General features: G+C 35.6%; 1 protein-coding gene and 1 pseudogene across 2 annotated transcripts in view; one reads left to right on the top strand and one right to left on the bottom strand.

Moving 5' to 3' along the window:
- Positions 1-766: 766 nt before the first annotated feature.
- Positions 767-27883, bottom strand: part of GSL8 (glucan synthase-like 8) — a 59477-nt gene continuing 32360 nt past the window's right edge. For both annotated transcript variants that reach the window (XM_068623927.2, XM_090295915.1), the window contains 25 exons: positions 26662-26782; positions 25947-26041; positions 25315-25405; positions 25080-25240; positions 24871-24980; positions 24334-24468; positions 24182-24250; positions 23910-24081; positions 22167-22281; positions 21926-22045; positions 21378-21493; positions 21193-21276; positions 20143-20255; positions 19313-19365; positions 19045-19221; positions 18904-18951; positions 17575-17733; positions 3538-3651; positions 3355-3443; positions 3103-3261; positions 2557-2659; positions 2174-2293; positions 1942-1992; positions 1622-1804; positions 767-1145 (listed from right to left, as the gene is read on the bottom strand). In XM_068623927.2, the coding sequence (XP_068480028.2) occupies positions 909-1145; positions 1622-1804; positions 1942-1992; positions 2174-2293; positions 2557-2659; positions 3103-3261; positions 3355-3443; positions 3538-3651; positions 17575-17733; positions 18904-18951; positions 19045-19221; positions 19313-19365; positions 20143-20255; positions 21193-21276; positions 21378-21493; positions 21926-22045; positions 22167-22281; positions 23910-24081; positions 24182-24250; positions 24334-24468; positions 24871-24980; positions 25080-25240; positions 25315-25405; positions 25947-26041; positions 26662-26782 (2995 nt within the window). In that variant the 3' untranslated portion in view covers positions 767-908. The remainder of the gene's footprint in view (positions 1146-1621; positions 1805-1941; positions 1993-2173; positions 2294-2556; positions 2660-3102; positions 3262-3354; positions 3444-3537; positions 3652-17574; positions 17734-18903; positions 18952-19044; positions 19222-19312; positions 19366-20142; positions 20256-21192; positions 21277-21377; positions 21494-21925; positions 22046-22166; positions 22282-23909; positions 24082-24181; positions 24251-24333; positions 24469-24870; positions 24981-25079; positions 25241-25314; positions 25406-25946; positions 26042-26661; positions 26783-27883) is intronic.
- On the top strand, positions 14957-15634 carry LOC150025232 (secreted RxLR effector protein 161 pseudogene; annotated as a pseudogene).

Raw genomic sequence — 27883 nt, 5'->3', positions numbered from 1 at the left:
CGGGATTTGGAATTGATCGGAAAGAAGATATCTATTTGATAATTCAAACATTCAATAATTGTAAAACAATATTCCGAGATAGATTCTGATTTTGATTTTGTGCAAAAAAAAAAAGAAGATTATAAAGGTGACTTTTGAAGAAGAACAATGTTGTGTTTTCGCATAGCACAAAACACTTTAGAGCTAGTTTTATTTCCTTCTTGTTTTTTCTTGTTTCTACTTTCGCATGAAATGTTGAAACCTTTTAGGTTGATTTTTTTGTGATTTTCAATTAAATTATGATGTTCTGTTCGATAAATTTTTGTAGCAAATTATGCTTTATTTTTTTTTGCCTTTTTTAAATGAGTTTATGCTCAAATTGTTTTGAACACCTTTTGAGAATTCAATTTTTTCTCTAATGAGATTTCTTGATTAGTTCTAATCAATATCTTTGCTAACTTAATTGAAGATGTAAAAGATAAACATCTTACGAGTAGATGTTTAGAACCAATAAAATACTGAATACATAGAATAAGATTTTATTAGAATACATAGATACTTAATAAGATTTTATTAGATTTAATTGAACATTTGACACCTGTATGAGACTTGAAGGATGATAATCTTGAAAAAACTAATAAAGAATTTAAAATAAATAAATTTGAGAGTCAAACTATATTCTTTACTATTTTTAATCCTAAGTGAATACTTGATCTGTTTTCCCCCGTTGCGTTGGTGTGCATCTAAGCCAACCGAAGAAAATAAATAATATTGGAAACTAAACTGATGAACAAGACAAATCTAACAGATCCATTAAAAAACATTTTTCCTTTTTTTTAGACTAAATGTACAACTCAACACTGAACTACAAAATAATATACATCTATAATATACATGCTCCGCATGGATACAATGTAAGATGAAAAGTTCTAAGCTTCAACATTGGCTTTATTACCAGCAAGGATGATGGAGATTTCAAGACCACGGCTGAAGGCTTGATTGAACAGAAGGCGAGATTGGAAAGTGGAAATGAAAGGAAACCATGATAAAAATGCTATTGGTGCAAAGATGATCATACCCATTCCAGCATCATACATTCTAGCGAACTCACGGACAGAATCCCACAAGCCGAGACTCCAAATTATCTTCCTCCACGCAATTGCCAACTGAAAAGTGTAGAAAATTTTACAAATGTTAGTAGCTGTAACTTGCTTCAGATGCAAGAAATGATGCCAAAATAAAAATACTAGTCATCTGGGTCCGTTGCCTCTTCCTAGATGATTTAAACATGTGTGACAACGTAGTGTGATTCGTAAAAAAAGGATTTTTAGAATGACAGTGACAATCTCAAGCACCAAATAAGAGTGATCGACAAGTTTTACAGTACTACTTCGGCGAATTGTTGAGGCAGTAAGACCACGACAAGATCATATAATAATGTATTCCTGGTGAGAATTTTTATGGAAAACCCTTGCGATAATACAAATCTTAATGCAGAATACAATAATGATGCAGGGGCACCAAAACAAGTGCCTTCTCTAGATACTAATAACTAATTCTGATAGGCTGCAATTAAGGTAGCTTTCCAATACAGACATCCATTATCAAAAGAAAATTCATATAGAAATAAATCAGAACTTACTGACAATATTCCCCATCCAGTAGGGATAAATGCAAGGATGCTTGCAAAAAGATCAGCTATTGACAGTGAAGTAAAGGCAACAACAAGACACACAGCTGTAACAAGGCCTATAGATGCAACTCCCTGTGAAAATCTCAACACTAGATGAAAATCGGCAGACTTTTTCGGGCTATAAGTAAAGATCTGCAAAGCAAAGAAATATTAGAATACTAAACTAAGATGTGTTTAAAAATACATAAAGGAGAAAGAGAAAGATAAAAATGCTGCCCACAAAAAACAGAAATTGTGAAAAAGATCATATTATTAAGAAAAGTCCAAACCTTAAATATCAAGACAATTCCAACCAAGACAGCCCATGAAAATCCATATACCTACAAAAAATAACATAGACAATATATAAGCTCTTACTAATGAAATACAAGAAGCAATAATAAGCCTTTTCACAAATATGAGTAGAACATATATAACTAGTACTCGATCAAAGAAGTATGTTTTCTACAAGGACTAAATACATGACAAATATCTATTCCACAGATGAAGATATTTTTTTACCGCAAGTGATGTATCGTTTCCAGTAAGATGCAGCTTATACACAATACCATATTGAAACAAGAAGAACCTTGCACTCAAAATTGTCTCTAAAATGCGACCCCTCAAAGTTTGGATATGCATCTGCATAAAAGTAAGCACCATTGAATATTAAATTACTAGATCCGGCATCTGCATGAAGGTTATTCTAGCATGTTGTACATGAAAAATAACTGAGATTATATATGCGTGTATATGGTTGAAAATTTAACTAAATCCTTTATAATAATATAGCTCGAGTGAAAAAGTATTGCTCCATTTATAATAACTAACCCCTCAATCAACTTGAGTATTGCTCCATTTAGACCCCAAACTTATTACAATCAAGTGAAAAAGTAAATGTTAACCTGTTCTTCGTCCCACCAGGACTCCCAACTATTTTCTCCTTTTACCCCTACGCCTCCTTTGTAAAGAAGCCAACTTGTCCAATCATCAAAATCTTCCACAGTCCTGTTTACCAGCAAATCAGATTAGAATGATAAACAATTGTTCACACAATAATAGTATAATTTCAGCACCTTCCAAAAACATAAAAGAAAGGACCCATTTAAAAATCTAGCTGCATTCAATTAAAAAATCAAGAACATCCAGTTTGGTCCTCTCAAAAATACGTAATTTCCGTAGTTTGCTCCTTTCATAATGAAAAAGTGACCTTCCATATGTCAAATACTTTTATATGAGATTAGTCATTAAATGCCACTTTTGACATCTAATTGGTCCACCAGAAGAAATGGTTTGACATCCAAAACTAAAATTGAAGGAACATTTTAATATATTAATAATCAGAAGATCAGAATAGGACTTATACTCTTTTGAAGGGCCAAATTAGGTCTTTACTATCAAGAAAGTATAGCATTAAAACCAATGAAGTAATTAAATAGCAGGCGACTTACTTTTGCCACTCGAAACCAGAGGGATTGAAAATGTAAGGTGCAAAAAGCCAAGAAATGACAAGGAACCAACTGCTAAGAGTTACCAAAATATACGTAACAGCACCTCCCTCTGCATACCCATATGCAATATACACTATAAGAAGCAGTGCCACTTCAAGCCTGTTGCATTGCACACAATTAATAATCAATGCAATATTTTTTCGTTCAACCTCAACCAAAAAAGAAATTATAAATCAAGAAAAATTTACTCACGCTTTGACAAAGTGGCTCCTAGAATATAGTCTGTAGTTTTCAGCAAACTTTATGTGACGAACAACAAAGCCTCTACCAGTAGCCCGATACTACGGTAAGAAAAATCCAACACAAATCTAAGTCACTCAGAATAACTAAATATTTGAGCTTTCCAAAAGAGTCAAGAAATAAAAATAAACATACTTTTGCACCCCCATGGAGAATGGTACGTCCAAAATAATGAGTTCTAGTTCCCAATGAGAACGTGAAGAAGACAGAACACAACTGTAGTTGCATTGTGATGAAACTGAAAATAGCCTGCAGACATTTTCAAAAGAAAAACCATATTTAGACCACATAAAAATACAATATATAGAATCACATTTTTATAAAGACATTAACAAACATGTAGGATTATAGGTTCAAGATTAGGGAAGAAGGAAATGAGAAGAGCGAGTTCTATTAATAAAACTGAAATATATTTGATAAATGTAACAACAGAAAGCATAGTTGTCAAAACCATACCAAAACAATAAATTCTACCAGGAACCTATAACCAAAACTGGCATTACAAATAACCATTACAAACCATTTCAATTACAACCCTCAGGACAAGTTTTAGAAATAACCAATTCATAACTGGGCATTACCAGCCATATTTGGTTTGGACCACTTTTGATGTAAATAGGGAGTTATTAGGATAAAATTATCCAAATATCTTGATAGTAAGAAGGAAAAGTATCCCTAGAATCTATACATTCATTCCAACAGATTTTATTTCCTATTTTTAAGAGAATGTGATTGTTAAAAACAGGAGAGTTGAGAATGTAATTAATAATATACTTCTTTAGTTTGTCTCATTATCCTAATATCTTGAGAGTAATTGGGATAAGTATCCCAGAATCTATACATTCCAATTAGGACATAAAGGCGCAGCCCACACCGACAATCACAATGGCAGTAGTTATGTAAACATCAAAAACAGTTCGCCACTGACAGAGTGAGTGGGTATAGCCCACATGCCCTGATTCAGTGACACCAACCCACAACCACCGCCAAAGATGGGCTCGCAAAGACCCCCTGAGTCCATCCCAATCCTGTTCTGCTCTGTTTTGAGTAGATATGAGTTCTTTGCTCTCCTGACAAGCTGTTCATTTTTACACAGTTTCCATTTTTTCCTCTCTGGCTTGAAATTGGCTCCTATGGATCCTAATGATATCCCAGATGTGGTGGGTCCCTAACGGTTTGATGGCCAAAAAATTATTTGCAGTGGAGTCAATACATCGATGGTGAAGGACATGGGTCAAATGAACCTAATTTTGAGATTTGGGATAGCGAAAATTCACTGATCATGACCTGGATGTGGCATTCCTCTGCTAGAGAAATTTGGAATGACATAAATAACACCTTTACTTTGAAGAAGGATTTTGTTGCCTATTATGACTTTGAAAGCAGGGCGTGTTTAATACCAAACTGGATTCTCTCTTATATCAAAATATCATGAAGATTATTAAAGGAAAAAAAAAGAATAGGGTATTAGGTATAACAGTAATAACTGTTTATAACAGTCCTAACTGTTTACTTGTATTACATACCGCACTGGGTACTATTAATACCCAGGCTGCTCTACATGTAAAAGAGGACATCATATACTAAAATTCTCTCAATCTCTCTCTTTCTTCTTCCTAAACCTTTCGCTCTCTCTTTACTCCTTTATGGTATCAGAGCCAAAAATGGCCTCATCATCTACCACTGAACCCAATTCTGAAACTTTTTCTGCCAAGCCCGAAGCCCTTCCCCCTCATATCTTTCATACGCCAATTCCTCTGAAACTAGATTCATAAAACTTCCTTGTCTGGCGGCAGCAAGTTAATGCCACTCTTCGAAGTTTAGATCTTCTTTACTTTCTGGATGGGTCTTGCATTCCTCCACGTCTCATTTCTATCGAGGAAGACGCTTCTCCAATTGTGAATTCAAAATACATGCAGTATGATCGTCAAGATCAAGCAATCTTGGCCTGGTTACTGGCATCAATGACTGCAGGTGTTCTCACCCAGATGGTTGGCATGGACACGTCAACCCAAGTCTGGGAAAAGCTCCATACCCATTATGTGTCCCAAACCCGTGCTCAAATCAACAAGCACAAACAGCAGCTGTGTACACCCAAGAAGGACCGCTCCATCTCTGCCTACCTTCTTGATATCAAGAAAATCGTAGATCAATTGGCTGCTGTGGGTTGTCCCATCTCTACCGAAGATCACATTGAAGCTGTTCTTGATGGGCTGTCTGACGAATACGACTCCTTTATAACTTCTGTCACATCCCGTCTTGACCCTTACACGGTTGCAGACATTGAAGCATTGCTTCTTGCTCAAGAAAACCGTATTGAACGAAACAAACAATCCGTTGATCACATTCTGCAGGCAAATGTTGCATCTGTCCCATACTCCTTCTCTCCTCCAGTTCTACACATTCTTCCTCCTTTTTCCACCCCTCTAGTCACGTCAAACAACGGTTCTACTCTAAACCCCGCTTTCAATCATCCAAAAACTTCCCCAAGATATCTTCTACTGCTTCCTCTTCTCGGGTTCAATGTCAAATTTGTGCAAAATATGGGCACATTGCCCTTCACTATTGGCATAGGTTTGATTCTTCCACTCCATCTCAAGTTACTACTAATACTGCTCATTTTCCTTCATCTCTTGGTGATGATGAACCTTCGATCCTCGGTACCCCCAACAATCTTCATGATCCCCTTTGGTACCCTGATAGCGGTGCTTCCCATCATCTCACTGCTCATGGCACCAATCTTTCCACAACAACTCCTTACACAGGTTCGGAAAAGGTGGCTGTAGGTAATGGTTTCCAGCTTCCTATTACTTCTATTGGTTCTGCAACCTTTACAGATCTTAATACTCATAATACCTTCTCTTTACACCACCTTCTGCATGTTCCTACTATTTCTAAAAATCTATTAAGTGTTTCCAGGTTCGCCCGTGATAATCAAGTTTTCTTTGAGTTTCATGCTTATGTTTGTCTTGTTAAACGTCAGGGAACCAACAAAATCCTACTCCAAGGCAAGCTTAAAGATGGTCTTTATATGTTTCCCAATCTAGTTCAAACTGCACCATATTCTGCTTACAATACTGCACTCACTACTGGCTCTTCTGCTTATCATTTGTGGCACTCCCGATTTGGTCATGCCCAACCAAGAGTGATTCATCAAATAATGAAGATGTGTAATATACCCTTAACTGCTAAACATGAATTTTGTGAATCCTGTGTTGTTGGCATGTCCCATTAGCTTCCTTTTAAAGCTTCTCAAACTATATACTCTAAACCTTTACAGCTTGTTTTCATTGACATTTGGGGGCCATCTGCTACCCCTTCCACTAATGGTGCTCCTTATTATATCTCTTTTATGGATGCTTACACTAGATATGTTTGGTTCTATTTAATTCATGCTAAATCACAAGCTCTCGCTGTTTTCAAATCCTTCAAAATATATGTTGAAAAACAGACTGGTTTTCCTTTATTAAGCATTCAGACTGATAATGCAAAAAAATTTATCTGTTTTAAATCTTTCTTGCTATCCAATGGCATATCTCATCGTCTAAATTGCCCTCACACTCATGAATAGAATGGTTATGTGGAACGCAAGCATAGGCATATTGTTGATATTGGTTTGACTTTACTTGCTTGTTCTAAATTACCCATGCATTTTTGGGGCTATGTTTTCACTACTGCTGTATCCATTATCAATGTTTTACCCACACCTGTTTTAAATAATCAAAGCCCATCACACACCCTGATTATGTTTTTTACAAAACCTTTGGATGTGCTTGTTATCCTTTGCTTCGCCCATATAATAAACATAAAATGAGTTTTTGTTCATCTTAGTGTGTGTTTCTTGGCTATGCCTCCAATCACAAAGGTTACATGTGTCTCTCTCCCACTGGGCGTATGTATATTACTCGTCATGTTACTTTTAATGAATCTGTTTTTCCCTATGCTGTTTCTGCTAACCCTTTTTCTTCTGTCTCTCCACCCACAAATAGCCCCTCCGATTCTTCACCTATTTTAACTGTTTTCCAGAAACCAACTATCTTTGTTTCACAACCAGCACCTCTTGCCTCACAACCCACCGCCCCTGCTTCTTCACATGACCAACCTGCTTCCTCTGCATCCATATCATCTCACTCTGATTTGTCTTCCACGGTTTCACCTCCACGACATTCTGCTCCTCACAACACTCACCCTATGCTTTCACGTGCGAAGGCTGCCTTACTTGGTCCAAGTGCTTTCACTGCTGCCCATGTGTTGCCTCTTCCAAAATCCACCAAAGAGGCCTTACATCTTCCCCAATGGCTCGCTGCCATGCAAGAAGAACTTGCTGCTCTAAACACAAACAACACCTGGATTCTCTCCACTCTTCCTCCTGGAGTTCAACCCATTGGCTGCAAATGAATTTTCAAAATAAAATACAATGTTGATGGCTCCTTTCAGCACAATAAAGCTCGCCTCGTCGCCAAAGGTTTTCATCAGCAATATGGTTTTGACTATTTTGAAACATTCAGTCCTGTGATAAAGCCTGTCACCATCCGTATTATCCTTACTCTAGCTCTTCAATTAAACTGGTTTGTCAATCAAAATGATATTAATAACACCTTTTTGTATGGTGACCTTGAGGAATCTGTCTACATGAGTCAACCTCCTGGTTTTGAAACTGGTGACTCCAACACTGTTTGCAAACTTACCAAAGCTCTCTATGGGTTGAAGCAAGCACCCAAATCCTGGTTTCACAAGCTAAGTACCACTTTGATTTCTCTTGGTTTTCATCTTACTAAAAGTGACACCTCTCTTTTCCTTCACTTCCACAACAACATTACTCTCTTTGTCCTAATCTATGTTGATGATATACTAATCACAGGGAACTCTAACAGTGCCATTCAACATCTAATTCACTCTCTCAGTCAGCACTTTGCCCTAAAGGACCTTGGGACTCTTCATTACTTTCTCGGGATTGAAGCCACTTGGATGTTGGATGGAGGCTTACATCTATCTCAAACTAAATACATTCAGGATTTCCTTCATCAAACCAACATGCTCTCTTCCAAGCCTCAACCAACACCCATGCTCTCCATTACTCGTCTAACAATAGACGCTACCACTGCTGTAGACGATCCTTCATTCTATCTCTCAGTGGTAGGCTTGCTTCAATATATACTCATTACTCGTCCTGAACTCGCCTATAGCGTCAACAAAGCATGCTAGTTCATGAACAACCCTCAACATCACCACTGGAATGTTGTTAAACGTATTCTCCGTTACCTAGCTGGCACTACCACTCATGGTCTTCATCTTCGGCGCCCTTCTAAACTCACTCTCAATGCCTTTGCTGATGCTGATTGGGGTTCTGACCCTGATGACAGGAAATCTACCTCCGCCCTTGTTGTCTATCTCGGCTAAAATCCTATTGCTTGGCTTTCAAAGAAACAAAAGGTTGTTTCTCGCAGCTCTACTGAAGCAGAATAATGCAGCATTGCTGCTACGCTTGCTGAACTCAAATGGATCCAGAATCTGCTCACTGAACTTCGTCTTCCTCCTACTCTACCCACCATTCGCTCGAATAACCTTGGCGGTGTTCTTCTTGCATCCAATCCTATTATGCACTCCAAGACCAAGCACTTTGAGTTTGATCTTCATTTTGTTCGTGATGCTATTCAACAAAAGCAAGTGCACCTTCTACATGTCCCTGCTACTTTACAGATCGCAAAACCTTTAAGTGTTGGCCCTTTTTCAGCCTTCTCACATAAATTAATGGTGTATCGTAAACCATCAATTTAGGGGGGAATATTAGGTATAACAGTAATAACTGTTTATAACAATCCTAACTGTTTACTTGTATTACATACTGCACTGCGTACTATTAATACCCAGGCTGCTCTACATGTAAAAGAGGACATCATATACTAAAGTTCTCTCAATCTCTCTCTTTCTTCTTCCTAAACCTTTCGCTCTCTCTTTACTCTTTTAAGGAAGGCCTGCCGCAAAAGGCAACCGTGGAGAATATTGCTATAACATCTAGTCATACACATGAAATATTGCTCCGTTTAACAATTAAGATATTAGGAATGTTGGAAATCACACATCGACTAGAGATAAAGACATTTCATAGTATATAAGTGGGTGAAAACCTCACAATATAAAACCGGCTTATAAGAGAGCCCACTCATTAGTATAAACAAGGTAAAATGGATAAGAGCTCATTCTATTGCTAATAAGGAAAAGTGGAGACTTGTGTTTAGCAAGCTCACACCTCAAAATCAAGTTTTTTCTAGAAAACAAAGTGGGCTCAAGTAACAATTGAATTATTGAGCTTTTCCTTTGTGACACCCTTCACACGATACTCAAATAAAGGGGTTGTCTCTCAGTAGCAAAACTGTGATACTTAATGTAGTAAAGGCCAATTCATTCTCAAGCATTACATGAGAGATTGAGTTTTTGTAAAGAAACTAAATTGGTGGAGAACCGGCAGACATGAAAAATTCCTCTTTCAACCACAAATGTTGAACTTGGTGTCCAACATCAACTCTCTCTTGCTTTCTTCACTAAAAAAAATAGCTACCACTTCATTAACTATGGCAATTTTCTCCTTTCCCAGGATTTGGATTTAGAACTAATCATATTAAAAAATTTAGACCAACCATGTAATCATATACCCTATCAAGCTCAGTATACTCCTTAAGAATTATTGAGTCTAATGGAAACTTAGCTTTTATATCCCTGTAATGATCCAACTACATCCACTGGGGCAAGTTTATTCTCATATCTGTAACCAATTTGTTTCCATGTTTTTTATAAGATCATGCTAGACATCATTGTGAAACTTTGAGAACCTAGTTAGCACATGTCATCAATCACGTGTCACAATATGAAAACTCCAAAAACAAGGAAAACAAAGAGCATGAGAGGATCAAACCGAAACTCATGCAAAGAAAAAATAGCCTGCAAACATTAATAAAATCAAAACGAATACTGGAAGGTAAAGAATTAAACCCGAGAAAAAGTAGTCTATTAACAACACCAATGTTAGCAAAACCATCACTACACCAATGTTAGCAAAACCATCACTACATTTATTACCCTCACAAAAAATGTGGGAGACTTTAAAATACATATCTTTGCAGATGTTAAGAGCCTTTTGGCAATGAGCTTTCAACCTCTACAGGAAAGCATTGCAAACAAAAGAGAAGTCACTTTCAAAGATGAGTCAAACTTTCCTCATGAAAGTTGCATAAACTACAATTCGAACATAAGCAAATGCCTCGTATCTGAAAATGTTTATTACATGGTATACGATTATGAAACAACTTCCAAAGAACTAAAGATTTAGCTAGTGGAATGATCTTCACCCAAGAATGAGAAACAAAACAGGTATGAACAAAGGCACGAGCAGTGTTCATAATAAGTAAACCAAACTCATCCATCATCGAAATAGGTTCATCAATCTTATCAGTAATAACTATGAAATTAATGTTACAACTATCCTCTATATTGCTTAGAGAACTTGGTATGTGCCAACCAATGCCATTCTAGGCATCACAAATCTTACACCCAAGCTCACACATGAGGGTTTTAGGAATGCTATGTTGAGACATGGAAGTATTCAAAACGAAAGCATCATTCCAAAAATTGACAAATTGGCCATCACCAATGATTCCTTTAGAATTTTGGAGAGCAAAATTATGCCAATCATTAATGCCAGGTCAAATAGATGAAGATTTATAAAAAGTAATCCATGATTCTACTTATTTAGAAAACGTGCTCTCATAACCCAACAACAATTCAAATTAACACAAGTAAAACTCCAAGCCAACTAGAGTATGTATATATCGATTTCTTCTCTGAGATTGATCACACCTAGCCCACCATCATGCTTATGACAGCATAAATCACACCTTTGATTTATTTCCTTGTTTGGCAGCCACAATTTTCACCTTGATATCATAGATTTGAGCAGCATCCTTGACCTTAGGTTAGTTTTTCAACTTCCCAAATCCCAATTGATCTCTAGAACCATTGAACTCCATAGCCACACCATGATCATGAGGTTTTCATAAGGATCATCATCAGTTAAGTGATTAACCTTACCTTTTCCTTTCAGGATGCTCTTATGAATTGAGAGCATTTGAGATCCATTCTTTCCATTCAACCAATAAGTAAAATGAACATTCTGCAATCTTCCAGTATTCTGGAACTTGTCTCAATTTCCAAAGTAGGGTGAATCAATGGATGCTGTTAGATATTATTAGATATAATTAGATATTATTTGATATTATGAGATATTATAGATATTGTTAGATATCTCATATTTATGTAATGGGCTTAGCCCATATGTTTCTTTTTCCTATATAAACATAACCCTATGTGTTCAATATACACAAGGGATTTACCCTATTCTTTCTTTTCCTTTAATATGGTATCTAGAGCATAAGGTTAGAGTTTAGGGTTTAGGGTTCAATTTTTATTGGTGAATCCACTATTCACTGGAATTTTCCAGCCACCACCCCCACTGTCTCGCCGTACCCGCCTCCGGACCTTCACCGGAACTTCGCCGGAGCCACCGTCGGAATCTCGCCGGAATCGCTGTCGGAGCCTTCATCTTTGTTGCTCCCGCCAATTAACCGGTGACTGGATTTGTCCTTATCTTTTATGGCTTCTTCTGCTTTCGCTGCCACTATGACTTCTTCTTCAGTCATTATGCCGGATTCATCTATTTATACTAATTACGTCAATGTTCATCTTTCCATTGACAAATTGGATGGAACCAATTATGACACTTGGGCATCAGATATTAAATTATGGCTTAAGAGTCAAGGTTATGTTGATCATCTTACTCATCCTACTCTTGCTGAAAATGAGGTTGTTCGTTGGTCGAAAATTGATGCTCAATTATGCATTGTTATCAAATCGACCATTCACTCATCTTTAAAACAAATTTTTCGTACCTATGAAACATGTTCAGAAGTTTGGGAACAAGCAAAATTATTATACACCAATGATACTCAACGTCTTTATGGTGTGTGTCAAAATCTTCTCACAATTGTTGCTCCCAAACGTCTTGATGGTACAATGGCAGAATATCTAGGTAAACACACCGCTGATATAACGTCTCATGTTGATGACTCTTCTGCTTTAGTATCTCAGCATAATGATCGTACTCGCCCTCACAAGCCGGGCAAAGGGCGTCACAAGTGTGACCATTGTGGCAAACTTGGCCACAAAATTGACAGATGTTAAGCCTTACATGGTCGTCCTCCTAGATCTGTTGCGGTTGCTCAAATTGCCCCTGTGCAACCTTCTACCATGGACCATACTTCAATTGATACCCCAAGCCAGCCAGCTATTTTCAATGAATTTCTTAAATGGTATGAGGATCGTCAGAACCCTAGTTCCACGGCTTCTGTTGCACATTCAGGTACATCTTTTGTTGGCCTCACTCACTCCACTTCCCATGGCCCTTGGGTTCTAGATTCAGGTGCCACTGATCACATTACTGGTAATAAATCTTTTTTCTCTTCCCTATCTACTACGGGTTATTTACCTTCAGTTACCATGGCCAATGGATATAGGGTACCATCACATGGTGTTGGTACTATTAATCTTTTTTCATCTTTATCTATTGATAATGTTCTTTATGTCCCTGGGTCTCCATTTAACTTATTATCCATTAGTCGTCTCACTCGTAGTGTCTCACAACGTGCTTCATCTCCTTTTGTCTTAGTTCACTCTGACATTTGGGAACCAAGTCGTATTAAGTCTAATTTAGGATTTCAATATTTTGTTACTTTTATTGATGATTATTCAAGATGTACTTAGGTATTTTTAATGAAAAACCGTTCTGAGTTGTTTTCTATATTTCAAATATTTTACAATGAAATTAAAAATCAATTTGGAATTTCCATCCGAATTTTGCGCAGTGATAATGGACGTGAGTATCTTTCTCATTCTTTTAAAAATTTTATGGCTTATCATGGTATTCTTCATCAAACTTCATGTGCTTATACACCTCAACAAAATGGGGTAGCTGAGCGCAAGAATAGACATCTTGTTGAAACAACTCGTACTATTTTAATCCATGGTGATGTTCCTCAGCGTTTTTGGGGTGATGCTGTTCTTAGTGCATGTTATCTCATTAATCGCATGCCATCTTCAGTTTTAGATAACAAAATTCCTCATTCTATTTTATTTCCACATGACCCTCTCCACTCTTTACCTCCCAAAGTTTTTGGGTCCACATGTTTTGTTCATAATTTTAGTCCTGGTCTTGATAAATTATCTCCTAAGTCACACAAATGTGTCTTTTTAGGGTTCACTAGATCACAAAAAGGATATAAATGTTTCTCACCGTCTTTAAACCGTTATTTTATTTCAGCAGATGTCACCTTCAGTGAATCTTCCCTTTACTTTAAGTCTTGTCCTTCTCCTTCAATTTCTTCATCTAATCAAGTTAATATTCCTCTTGTTGTGCCTAGTGCACCTAACAATTCACCACCGCCGCCAACTCTTCAGGTGTATAGTCGTCGTCAACCGTCTCATCGTCCATCAGCAGACTCTATTCTGGTGCCAACACCTCATCCCCCTCCGGCTCCTATAGTTGAACCTCCGACTGTTGAACCTGAACTTCCTACTACTATCCGTAAAGGTATACGTTCTACTCGTAATCCCTCTCCACATTATACTGCTTTGAGTTACCATAGACTATCTCAACCCTTTTATACCTTCCTTTCGTCTATTTCTTCTGTATCCATTCCAAAATCTGTAGGTGATGCCTTAGCCCATCCTGGTTGGCGTCAGGCCATGCTTGATGAAATGAATGCGCTTCAGAATAATGGAACCTGGGAACTTGTTCCTTTACCATCTAGGATATCTGTTGTTGGTTGCAGGTGGATTTTTGCTATCAAAGTTGGTCCTGATGGTACTATTGATCGTCTCAAAGCTCGTCTTGTGGCTAAGGGTTATACTCAAATTTTTGGTTTAGACTATGGTGATACTTTTTCTCCAGTAGCAAAGATGGCCTCTGTTCGCTTATTCATAGCTATGGCTGCTCTTCAACAATGGCCTCTTTATCAACTGGATGTTAAAAATGCTTTTCTTAATGGGGATTTGCAGGAAGAAATTTATATGGAGCAACCTCCCGGTTTTGTTGCTCAGGGGGAGTCTTCTGGATTGGTATGTCGTCTTCGCAAATCCTTATATGGCCTCAAGCAGTCTCCTAGGGCTTGGTTTGGAAAATTTAGCAATATTGTTCAACAATTTGGTATGACTCGCAGTGAAGGCGATCATTCAGTTTTTTATCGTCACTCGAGTGCTGGGTGTATCTATCTTGTAGTATATGTTGATGACATTGTTCTTACAGGCAGTGATCACCATGGCATCTCACAAGTAAAACAACACCTTTGTCAACACTTTCAAACCAAAAGATCTTGGCAAACTCAGATATTTCTTGGGGATTGAGGTAGCACAATCCAATACTGGTATTGTTATCTCTCAAAGAAAATACGCATTAGATATTTTGGAGGAAATTGGGTTGATGAATTTGAAATCTGATGATACTCCCATGGATCCCAACGTCAAGCTTCTACCCAATCAGGGGGAGCCTCTTTCAGATCCTGAGAAGTACAGGAGATTAGTTGGAAGATTGAACTATCTCACTGTTACTCGTCCTGATATTTCCTTTGCAGTCAGTGTGGTGAGTCAATTTCTTAATTCTCCATGTGAAGATCATTGGAATGCAGTCATTCGTATAGTGAAGTACATTAAAGGCTCTCCTGGAAAAGGTTTGTTATATGGTCATAATAACCATACTAAAGTCGTTTGTTATTCAAATGCTGATTGGGCAGGATCTCAATCTAATAGAAGGTCAACTTCTGGTTATTGTGTCTCCATTGGTGATAACTTGATCTCTTGGAAGAGCAAGAAACAAAGTGTTGCGGCAAGATCTAGTGCAAAAGCAGAATATAGAGCTATGGCCTCGGCTACTTGTGAGCTTATTTGGCTTAAACAGTTACTTAAAGAATTGCAATTTGTAGAGGTTACTCAAATGACACTGATATGTGATAATCAGGCTGCTCTTCATATTAGCTCAAATCCAGTTTTTCATGAAAGGACAAAACATATTGAGTTTGTTAATTCAAATAATCAATTAGCAGATATTTTTACTAAACCCTTACGAGGACCTAGGATTGATTACATTTGTAACAAGCTGGGTACATATGATCTATATGCACCAGCTTGAGGGGGAGTGTTAGATATTATTAGATATAATTAGATATTATTTGATATTATGAGATATTATAGATATTGTTAGATATCTCATATTTATGTAATGGGCTTAGCCCATATGTTTCTTTTTCCTATATAAACATAACCCTATGTGTTCAATATACACAAGGGATTTACCCTATTCTTTCTTTTCCTTTAATAGATGCAATACCTTAGGGTTAGGTTGTCATGCAGCAATGAAGGTTGTTAATAAGGTTGGGTTGGGTTGCACGGTTAGAGGCTCCAAAAGATCAAGAGCTCAGATACCATCTCAAGTTTAGGAATAATCTGTGATAGATATGTGATGAGATACATCACATTTATATTTAAATGAACCAGTCTTATCAATATCAGATAACGGAACATAACAAAGACCCTAAAAATGACCCGAAAAATGCTTTTTAAAGTTATAACGGAAATTATAACAGGTTATGGCGGTGGCATTCTAATAATAATATTATGTTTAGAATATTAATAGGTTATTGTGTTATGTACAAAATATTATTAGGTTAACTTCTAATATTTTAATTGGGCCAACTATGACATGACCCAATTCAATTTAGAATTTTCTGCAGTTATTAGGTTCACGTGTTTTGTACAAAATATTAGGCAGTTTCTTCCTGCACCTTTACATTTCTCTTCCTGCACCCCCACAATTTTATAAATCCCAAAACTGACCTTCACCTTTTATTTGAAATCGGGATCTAGGAGTGTGCTACGGATTCATCAATCCGAAAGTGAATCATGTTGTTTTCCGGATGAAGGAGTGTTCCAAAAGCAAAGTTTGCATAAATTGTTGATTTTCCAATTGCTGAATCTGGAATTTCTATTACGGATTGGTGGATCCGGAATGATTTTTTTCAATTATGGATTGACGAATCTGGAATGGTTTTTTTAATTACCGGAAGCACCAATCTGGGAGGTTATCGGACATGCCAATCCGAAATTTAACCATCCGAAAATTTACCAGATTTTGTAATCCATAATGCAAAAAAATAAATGTAAAATTATTATATATGAACAATTTTGTCTTTGCACAATATTTGTGGGGTGTAGGAAGAAACTACCAAAATATTATTAGGTTAACTTATAATATTTTAATTGGGTCAGGTATGACATGGCCCAATTTAATTTTGGTTTTTTTTCACTTATTAGGACAACAATTGCTTGCTTTTATTAGGTTAGCTAATAAGGCTACTTCTCCCTTTACCAGATCAATTTTGATTTGCACCCATCATTTATTTTTAAACCCCAAATTATTATGCTGCGGATTTTCATATCCGGAAGGCACATTTCAGTTCTGAATTTGTATATCCGAAACTGTTCTATTTGTGTTGCGGATATAAATATCTAGAAAAATAAGGGTAAAACAGACATTTTCTTTGCAGTGTTGGGTGTAAGTCATAATTGGTCTGGTTCAGGGAGAATTAGCCAACTAATAATATTTTAATTGGGCCAGATATTATGTGGTCCAATTCATTTTAGGTCAGCTTTGTTGTTAGGGTTCCTCACTCACACGCCACCGCTGTCAACTCTCATGGGACCTTGCATCGCTGCAGCAAGCCTCATTCTTTCCTCCTTTCTCGCTTTCTCCGTTAGCATCCCGTGATGCAAAAAGCGGCTGCCATGAAAAACCCGCATCACCACGGTCATTGTGTGGCGGTGACCAGAAAATCCACCACCGCTTTCCGCCCGTTTATTGCTAACACTGAAATGAACTTGCTGAAAATTTTAGGAAAGAGGGAAAACTTATTCTTAGGGACAAATCCCTGTAATTATGGGATTGTTTCTACATATACAATCCTAGTATTAATAGCAAGATACTGTAACGATACAAAGCAAGGCATATAAAACTTCCTAATATGCATCAGGAATAATCAGGTCGGTTTTGACATTCTTAACAAGTAAACTAACCTTCAGCAATCCCAATTCAAGTATAAAACCCATTATCATTGGTACTGCAGTAAAAACGCCAATCTGAACCAAAAATTGAGCATTCAAAGCTGCATCAAGTGCTGTGTTACCCGCCAATTTTGCCTTATCGGAGACAGCTTCGTCAAGACCAGAAAATGCCTGAAAGAGGAAGCACCATCAAGAAGAAAATCAGTTTTTAAGGAAAAGCAAAAAATAGAGATTTATAGCCAAATTGTAGTGTTTAGATAAATTTCAGCAAATTATTTGCATCAAAGTTGAGGATATAACATGCCAAACCAAATGAAAATGAAATCTTTACCTAACCATTAAAAGGTGATTAAATTATCAAACTAGGAAATTGTCGCATAAGGACTTTGTTACACATGGCAAGATAAATACCACCCCTTTTGTAATCCCTGACTTTTCCAGTGATAATGCTATAGGTTTTCTTAGTGGGTTTTGGCATAGTCCCCCCTCTCTTAATATTTTTTTTTCCTTTCTTTGATGGTTTCCAGGTGCTACATATTGATGGTTTCCAGGTGCTATTAGGGTGCTACAGTGTTAATTATTAGAATTGTGATGCATTAGCACAACCACTTTCAATTAAAAAAAGATAAAAGTCATAATATCTGCAACAAAAATGCCTATATACAAGTCAGTGCAAGAGTGATTTTAGTACTACAGAATAAAGGGAGAGCCAAACAAACTGGTAACCTAGCATCAAATTTTATCAAAGCCTCCATCCAAATAAATTCCAATTTAACTTGATCAAGTTCATGACATTTGTCTTGATCAATGCAAATCCACAACGACTTTTACCGCAATTGTAGCTCCATATATGAAGGATATGTTAGTTGATCATCATCAAAGAAGGTTATTGTATTAACTTATTGTATTACACTAGTCAAATGATCACCCATGTTCTGAAACCCAATAACTCAACAGCTATACTGAATGGCAGTGAATAATTTCACGAAAGAATAATTACAGGAACGGTTCTATTAGTTGAGCAGAAAAATTAACATAGTATGCAACTGACATCATATATAAAAATGCGTCTAAACAATACACCCCTTTTGGAGATAATATTTAATGTTCAAAAAACATTTACTTAATCTAACAAAAACCATGTCAGGAACAAAAAAACAAGCCAACAAAAAATATTTAGTGCAGAAAAGAAAACTTGATAGAAAGAAAGATAAATATCAAATAGCCAGGAGGATATTATTTAAATCCTTCTACAGTAAGGTAATACAAGTATGCATAGCAAAAGGAGTCCAAAAGGTGGTGAAAGACAGACAGATAACTGAAATTTTTTTATTGAATTACCAGGTACGCTCTTCCATATAAGAATACATATACGGTAAGGACAGTCATCTGCAAGAGAATAAAGAATAAAATTTATTAGACAATCAAGTTAAGTCAAAGTTACTCATTTTAACCAAAAATTTTGGAGCCTAAGAACTATACCATGGTGCAGACATAATAACCAACAGTTGTGAAGAAGAAAGAAAGCATTCTGAAGAAATCAAAAAGTTGTCCAAGCCTGTAAATATCCCTACTAAGCACTTGCTCTCCATTACCACCTGCCACTTTTCCCTCAAAGAGTGCAATCTGGTTTAACCCAACATCCCTTCCTTTTCCAACCTACAGAAGAAGATAAGAGTAAAAATAAGAGAAAGAAGAATTGCACTAAACTTAATGTAGAAAGCATCCAATTGCTACGTATATTTTCAACCTGAATGTATTCATGGTGTGTGATATTTCCAAGCCGCAATGTGGAGTTGAAACCTGCAGTATACCATGATACGAATCCATCAAATTAATTCCACAGAAATAGAACAACATAAAACTAAAAAAGCACTAGGAAGAGAAAAGAGTTCAAAGTAGAATATCATGACCGTTGTGCCTAATAGAAGGTTGTTGTATGTAACGGGCTCAGCCCATAGTTTATGTTATTATTCTGCACCATGTGAGGTCCACTACACAGATCAAATCTCACCATTAAGCTAGTTTTTTTATGTAATGGTTTCCCAAGAGTTTTCATGTTCTTCCTGTAGCTTTTGTCTAATGGATTGGCATCCTTTTGATCAACTTACTTTTGGGGACTCTATTGGTCTTTTCCTCACATGACCAAACCATCTTAAGTAGATAATGGTTTCCCAAGAGTTTTCACGTTCTTCCTGTACCTTTTGTTTAATGGATTGGCATCCTTTTGATCAACTTACCTTTGGGGGCACTATTGGTCTTTTCCTCACATGACCAAACCATCTTAAGTAGATTATTTCATCTTTTCCTTACTAGGTGCACTTTATGTTTCACAATAGCTTGATCACAGGGAAATACAGTCTTCTTTTGAAAACACGTGATCTTCGAAAATATGGCAGGTATCAGCATAATAGGTTAGTTCTCAATTAGATATGAACTTAAATAACCCCATAATATCCTGTTGTTTATGCAAAAGATTGTATTCTAATATTATATCAGATTTAAAAGAACATAGCATGTCTTAAGATAGAAAATCCAGCGTGACCTAAAATGAAAATAGATCACTAATATAATTCTTACCAGCATATATATCTTCACTAATATTAATAACACGTGATGCCTTACTAATCCCTCCTCGAGTTATGTGAAATATTCTGTCAAATACATCTGGGTGTCCATAGTGCATTCGAACTCTGCAAGATTTTTATTCAACCAAATAAAGGATGAATTGATTCAAAAGATCTATAAAAATGCATTGTTTTATAGAATATAAAATTGAAAATGAAGATATTGGCTAGTTGTTCATCTATAAATATTTCAATCATTACATATCACATGTAGTTCATATGTCCATAAATGACGGTAGTTACAGTTTCTAGAAAGCTATAAAAGTCCTTTTGAAATCACTGAACTAAAGATCTAAATGTTTTGATTGACAACTGCAATTTAAGATATGTTAGAGTAGATGGAATTTGAGAGTCATTAGCATATAATATTTCTACAGCATTAGATTCTTAATAAATTAGAGTAAGACATAAATTTAATACTCTGGAATAAAAGCCAAAAATAACAAAAGAAATTGAGGCCAGCAGAAATAAAGTCCTACCACGGAGATAGCTTTCAATGGTAATTTCACTTCAGAAGTAAAATAAAAAACCATATCAATAGCTAGTAGTCTCATGGGCAATGAAATCCATATAAACTGAATGAATATTCACAAGATGTAAGAAAGAAGAAAATCTTAGAAGTATAAATTTTAATGGATCAAGTTAAACAAAACAAAAATATTAACTTTATTGGTTCATCAATTACTTTCACTAATCTTGTCCAGTACAAACTATCAAAGCTAAACTCAGAAAAGTGTAGGGTAAAAAGCTGACATCTACCATGGAGAATGCTGATATAAATACAGTTTAATGCAAGATAAATACAGTTTAGCTAACTGGATTGCAAATTCGCCAAATCAATTCAGGAATAAATGGCACAATTAAAATATTAAACCTGTACAATTCCATATGCATTGTTGGCTATAAATATCTAGATATATTATGCTATCAATTGGCCAGTTTTAAATAATGAGAAAATTTTGCTTAGCAATTGCATTGACAATCAACACCAAACAAAACTTACTTGAGAGGATTCGCTAAAACTCGCTGTGCCAAGGTTACAAAACTAGTTTCTTGATTTGACATGAACCAAGCCAACGATGAAACACTGCAGCAGGTATCAAGGAAGCAATATAAAAGCAAGATAGATACAGTGAAAGCTATATAGTGCCACCTTCTTTATCAAATTAATAAATGTCAATGCCAAACCTTCCTGTAAAAACATGTTCCCTTACTCCAAGAATGCTTGGAGCGCGACGGCCATGACTCGCATGGAACTCCTCCAGAAGATTCCTCATTTTCATTGCTTCCTCAAGATAATTGTCCTTCAAAAACAAATTTTCACACTAAATTACAAATTTTTCCAAGTCATAAGGAAATACATAGAATGTACCATACTTCATAATATGTTCAAGTCTTTAAGAGAAACATATATTTACATGGAATTAAGTGACAGAAATACTAATTTAAAATAAAAATACAAGTGATTTAAATATTCAGTAATTCAACAGTGCAACCAAACAAGCAAATTTTAACCATATTTTATGTAGCTAATTAAGCCTTTTGAATTTATAGTGGGAGACCCAATTATCTAAAAATGCACAACAAAATATGAAAATTCAGATGACAAAGCATAAAACTAAATTCCTTTTTATTTGTCCTTATACCACAATTTAAAACATGTTGTAATAAAAAAAAATGTATAAAAGATGGCAACGAGGACAAGAAAAAAAAATTATCATGAGACCTGTCTTCACCTGATTCATGTCAATAGTTTGAACAGCTTCACCACGAGTGAAAATTATGGCATGGTTTTGGTTTTCGGGTTTTCCTTCTCCAAGCTTTGGATCTCCAGGAAGTTTAATAGAATATATTTCCTATGTACAAGGTGAAAATAAAGAACATGTCAGAGAAATGAAAAACAAGATAAAACAGTAAAAAATAAAATATATAAAATGAAACTAGTATAGATGGACAAAGCAAGAATATGGTATTCACCTGATCTTTTCCATTTATATCTGCTTTTACAAGCTTTGAATAGAACACTTTCGAACTGTTTGCGTCAGAAATACTTTCATCAGCATGAATAAAAGCAACTCGAAGTGCCTCATTCCTGATAATAAAGAAAAAATCTTAATGTTTCATAATAGATAGCAGCAAAAAGTTTTTAAAAAATGAAACACCGAAATAGTAATCAAGAAACCCTCTATTCTTTACACAAATAAAATAAGAACTGGTCCAGTTGCCCTCACTTTACAAAATTTTCAGTTTAGACCCTAATCTTGCAAAGGTTATTTATATTAGAAACAGAAAGTGAAAGTGAGGGTAGATTACATTATTTAAGAATAGATTTTTGTAGACCAGCACTTGGATGCCATAGTTGAACATGCCAAGTTGCAAAAGTAACAGAAGTTGTAAGAACACTGGGACAAGTTACAACACAAGTAAGAAAAAATGGCTGTTTGAGGCTCAAACTTTGGCAGACATGGAAAGGAGTAGAGGCTATGCTGACTAGCGGTTTATGAGTAGCACCAGTGATATCATTTGTTATAGATAGAACGTAGAGTGGGTTAGTTACAATAAGAGAGATATTGGAGATGAGAATTTGGTTACACAAGTGCAGTGATGATATTCAGGCCATGTCACCCTAATACAACTTGCTCAAGTTGTCCAAAGGGAACTTGTTGAATGTTCTGAGACATTTGTAACATGATGAGTTGCATGTAAGTCTGGGTACCAAGCTGAGGGACCATATTTATAAGCACTGATAAGCATAAATTGTGGTGCACTGGAGGGAGGTGGTCCAGAGAAATAGAACAAAGAAAGGAAATAGAAAGGGGAAAATAAACTGTAAAGATTTAGACTTTATATTCATAAGAAAGGAAATGAATAAATAAATAAAAAAAACCTAAAGAAGGGTTGCTGGAGTGGGCTGGACCCCGAAAAAACAAAAATTGCCTGAGAAGAAATAAAAAAGGAATGCATTGAGAGGTTATGCGAAAAAGGTTCATCCCTTTTCCTCTTGTGTGTGGCTTTAGGGCTTGCACGGAAGTGCTTCTGTTTAAGAAGGTATAATAAAACCCAAAAAACATATAAAAGCCCAAAACTACCCTCAGTAAGAACTAATAACATTTTTGAATTTTTCCTACAAGTTTTAGATCTCGAGACCAAATGCTCCACAAAACATGATCATGCTGTGTCACTCCACTCCGCCACACATGACTTTAAAATGAAACACTATCCACTTGTTGTCGCGCTACAATTTTGCTCTGCAATGCTCTGCCATGATATAGGCCTCTACAAGGGCTATTGACTACTATAGAGCAGTTAAAGTACGCAATGTTATAATACTTACAAGATGAAGAAAATGTATAGGAGTCATTGCCTATTGTTCTGTGACCAAATCATGTTCATATCAAAGACTGCATTGGGATGTTTATAGAGTCAGAGACTAAAACTATCAATGTTTCAGTTATAGTGATTCCGCATAAAGTTCATATCACCTGGATCTAAAATGAACCCTATAAGATGACCTTTCAGTAACATCCTTCCTAATTAGAACAACTTCCAGTATGAAAAATAAAATTCTCAAGCAAACAAATTAAAAAGTTCAGTGGCCAAATGCTTCCTCAAAACACATGCAGAGGTACACAATATGGAATCCCGAATATAATATACATTCATATTCTTAGAGTATTTAGTTGAATAGCACTTGGAAAAAATGAGCACACAAATTGATACCTCTGTAACAATAAAGCAATATCTGTAGCCTCTGCTGCCTTCCGCTGCTTTTGTTGACCATAAATTTGGCATGATACAACATAAGTAAACTTCAAATCTGCCTGTGCCCGGGATTCAGGAGAAAATTCAAAATCTTGACTTGTAATGAAGTTGTTTTGGGAATAATTGTCCACTGTTAAGAGAGTAGATTGCCAGCAAATATCTATGTTAAACTTTATTAGAACCAAAATCAGAATAACAAACTGCAGAGCAGAACGTTCATATTCAAATACCTCCTAGTGATCTGCTCTCCAGAAAACTCTGCAGCATTAAAGCTCTCCTATAGTACATCATACCGCGCACTGGAAATACAGTAGTTATGCCTCAACTTCTGTCTTACAAAAACAGAAAGGAAGACAAATAAGATATCCTAAAGATTTCTGACCTGTCCTAGCAAGAGTCTGCCCTCGATAAGAAGCCCAAAAACGAAGTTCCAAGGCATCACTGGAACTTTCTTGAAGTTCTGCGTCCCCAGTGGATGCTCCTCGACCAATTCTTTCAAGAAAGTTTTCCCATTCATCTGAAATACAAAATTGTTCAAGCTCAATCCCAAAATGACATTGTTCAAGATAGCAAAAACAACTCTAGTCCTTCACCAATCTCTAAACAGATTCTACTTTTAGTATAACTGCATCTTGACAGATATTAAGAAGATAAATTCACTTTCCTTTAGTTTCTTCACCCTATAGAAATGACTATAATTAGGAAACAGAATGAAATAATCATGGAAGTGATGTAATTTGCATGGAAACCAACTAGGAATGAACATTCAAGAAAAAAAAAATCTTTTCAACAAATTAAACTTTTAAGAGCTATTGACATGTGCAGAAATAATGAATCCTTAATAATGATAACTGGAGCATAAAAAGTGTTCAAAACTTTGACATGTGAGAGGGGAGTATATACGGACAAGACACATTACCTGGAAATATCTTTTGGAGATAGAAAAGAGTAGATATTCCATCTTCGTTCTCCTTTTGCAATTCAGAAGTACCATAAAGCACAGTTTCACTATAGTATGGAGTGAAAACACTATACCAAATAAAAAACAAAAGGAAAAGGTGAATATAGAGGGCAAGAAAGAAGCAAAAGAAAACTCACTGCAAACCATATGGATATACATGTATATACCTGAATGGCAACATTTCACTAACAGGCTTTGCTGAAGGCATATCCATAAATAATGAATTTGTGAAAAACTCTAATCTTCTCCTGGCTTCAAGATTTTTTGGAACATTAGCAGCTGAATCCTTTACAGTAAGAAGAAGATGCAACCGCTTCACAAGCTCTTTCTACAACCAGAAAAATTACTTTAATGTATTTAAATTAAAAAAGGATGAATTGAATACAAACTGAAGGACCTTACAATTTCAGGATCATTAGGCCAAATTATCCTAGAAAAAAGTCGTCCCTCGTCCCTAGCTCTAGCTAAAAGGTTCCATGTATCAAGATTCTCCCTGGAAAATTAAGAAGTTTACAAGAAATACAGAAATAAAAGACAGAATTAGTATTGTCATGATCTAAGTTAAAGCTTGATTTCAATTTCATCTGCTAACATTAACATATTATATTTGTCCTTCTATTTTTGTGATAAATCTCACATTAGTTCCCAAGAACCTCCTTGGAAACTGGGTTATTGATAACAGCAAACAGGGTCATATTGACACATCTGATTTTCGAAGAGTAAGCCACAAAACTGTAAGGTAAAACTTTAACTCTAACCTAGTTTTCAGTGAGAAAAAGAAGAGGACAATGGTGGCTGAATAATCAAATTTCTGCTCTGATAACCAAGTTTCTGACTACTTAACAGTAAGATCTAACATTATTATAGTAGAAGGATAAATGCCGTAACAAAGTATAGGGTAGAACACTGAATTCAATCGCAAGTGTAGGGCAAAATCAAAACAAAAAACATTTAAAGACAAAAATTGCTAATTTTACTCCAAAAAGATATGACTCTAAGCATAGGTTGTAAATCATACTTATGCAACCATATACCTTAAATCTGAAGATACCAGTTCATGAGTTACAACTTCATACAGGTCATGTATAGCTTTTGCAGCACCTTTAGCAAGTTCAGGATCATTTCGAATCTGAAATAAATAAATGAAAAATGCACCCGCATCAAATACATGAAAGGATAGTCAGTATGTTTTCTATGATTTCGTTGATAAAATATTTTACCATGATAAAAACATACAACATAATTTATTCAAGAGCATACAAACAGTCCGCATACCACTAAATTTGATTTTCTCACACTTTTAGAGATATTTCTCTTTTCTGTTTACTGACAGTTATAAAACTGACTTTTCTGTTTCTTCACAGTTGTAATTATCTGATCAATACATAGGTAGGTTTCTGTAACAGAGAATTACAACTCCTTTTCAGTTTGTAAATATTCAGTTGACTATTAGTTTTTTCATTCAATACACACTAGCACAAGGTGCCTAATTCTGCCTCCACACAATATGAATGAGGTTGTTGAAATTGTCTTCAAACTCTCAAGTTACATTTCTAGGCCTAGAACCAGTTAAAATCTTCACAACAAATAATTAGAGATTTAGTCAAACTCACACAAACATAACAACGAAAAAATGGTTGACAAATTCAAATTCAGGGAAGCTTGAGAGTTAGAAACCTAATTCAATATATTCCAGACACAAAAAAAATCAAATTCAAGAGTAATAAAAACAGTAGACAGGCAAATTACCAGGAGTCCAGTCAATGCTGTAAGTCTTGATAAAACAACTGGAAGCTTCTTTAGAGACAAGGTTATAACAAGTGAACCCTCTACAATACTGTTATTGATCTCACGAAAAATTCTTTCCACCCTGTCAAAAGTTTGGGGTAATCTTTCATCAAACATATATATGTAGCTATAGTAAAAAAATCTATAATGTTTTATTAGATCCCATCTTCTATCTCAGATTAAGGTAATCTAACACGGTGCTAGATCAGATAGATAAATTATATTAATAAGGTAAATCCATAACACCCTGGAATTTATGTCTAAGAAGTTAATGTTCTTCGTCAGAATTGCACAGTTCACTTGGCAGTTGTTGCCACAAAATGTTGGAAAAAGTAATTAAATCTTAGTAGACTCTTTGTTACCGACTTCAATATGTAGTTCAATCTTTTTATAGGTTTGTTTAGTTTTTGTTGATGGGTTTGATTCGGCCCACTATCATGTATATGTTTATTTTTTCTTTTAAAAATATCTAAGTATGCTGCAGATAATTAATAGTTTACTTGGGATTGCAGATAGCATAGTGATGATATTGCATACTTGCTTTAAGAAAATAGAACATCCAATAATATTTTACTTTTGTCTTTTTACAGACAAAAAAGGAAAATTCATTAAACAGAAGAAATAACAACAGTTTGGAGGATAAAAAGTCCTCCTAAACGATGAGCAAAGCACAAAAAACAATGAATAGAAAACATTGGAGCAAAGTAATCCCTCAACATTTCAGATACATAAATACACTAAAAGAGCACTAATAATAATTATAGGGTCATTTCAAAACAATTATTTTCTAATATAACAAGATTTGTCAAAAAAATCCAAGAAATTAACATTTAAGAAAGGCTTGCCAGGAAAGATAAGATGGTCAAAAGTCTTGTAGTCTTTAAAAATTCAGAACACACTTAACTAATGTTTGATTTGCCTAATTTCACAAATAGCTTTTCAATCAAAAGCTCACCCAGCAAAACTTTGATTATAAGTTTTGCAGAACCAAAACAATAAGAGAATCCAAATTAAATTATTTTGGAATGAGAAAATTCAAGTATATTTCCCATCTGTCTTTTTCCGTCCTAGCATTTCAAAACATACTCCTCAAGTGGATACTGCTCAAAGTTGCATAGACTGCATCTAATACTCCTCTTTCACAACAGGACAAAGCTCCCAAATATTGTAAGTATGAAACTTA

Source organism: Phaseolus vulgaris, chromosome 9 (assembly GCF_051622355.1).
Source record: "Phaseolus vulgaris cultivar YP4 chromosome 9, ASM5162235v1, whole genome shotgun sequence".
In the NCBI taxonomy this organism is placed as follows: domain Eukaryota; kingdom Viridiplantae; phylum Streptophyta; class Magnoliopsida; order Fabales; family Fabaceae; genus Phaseolus; species Phaseolus vulgaris.
The sequence above is the reverse complement of the archived record's forward strand: the minus strand, read 5'-3'. Positions and strand labels throughout refer to the sequence as shown.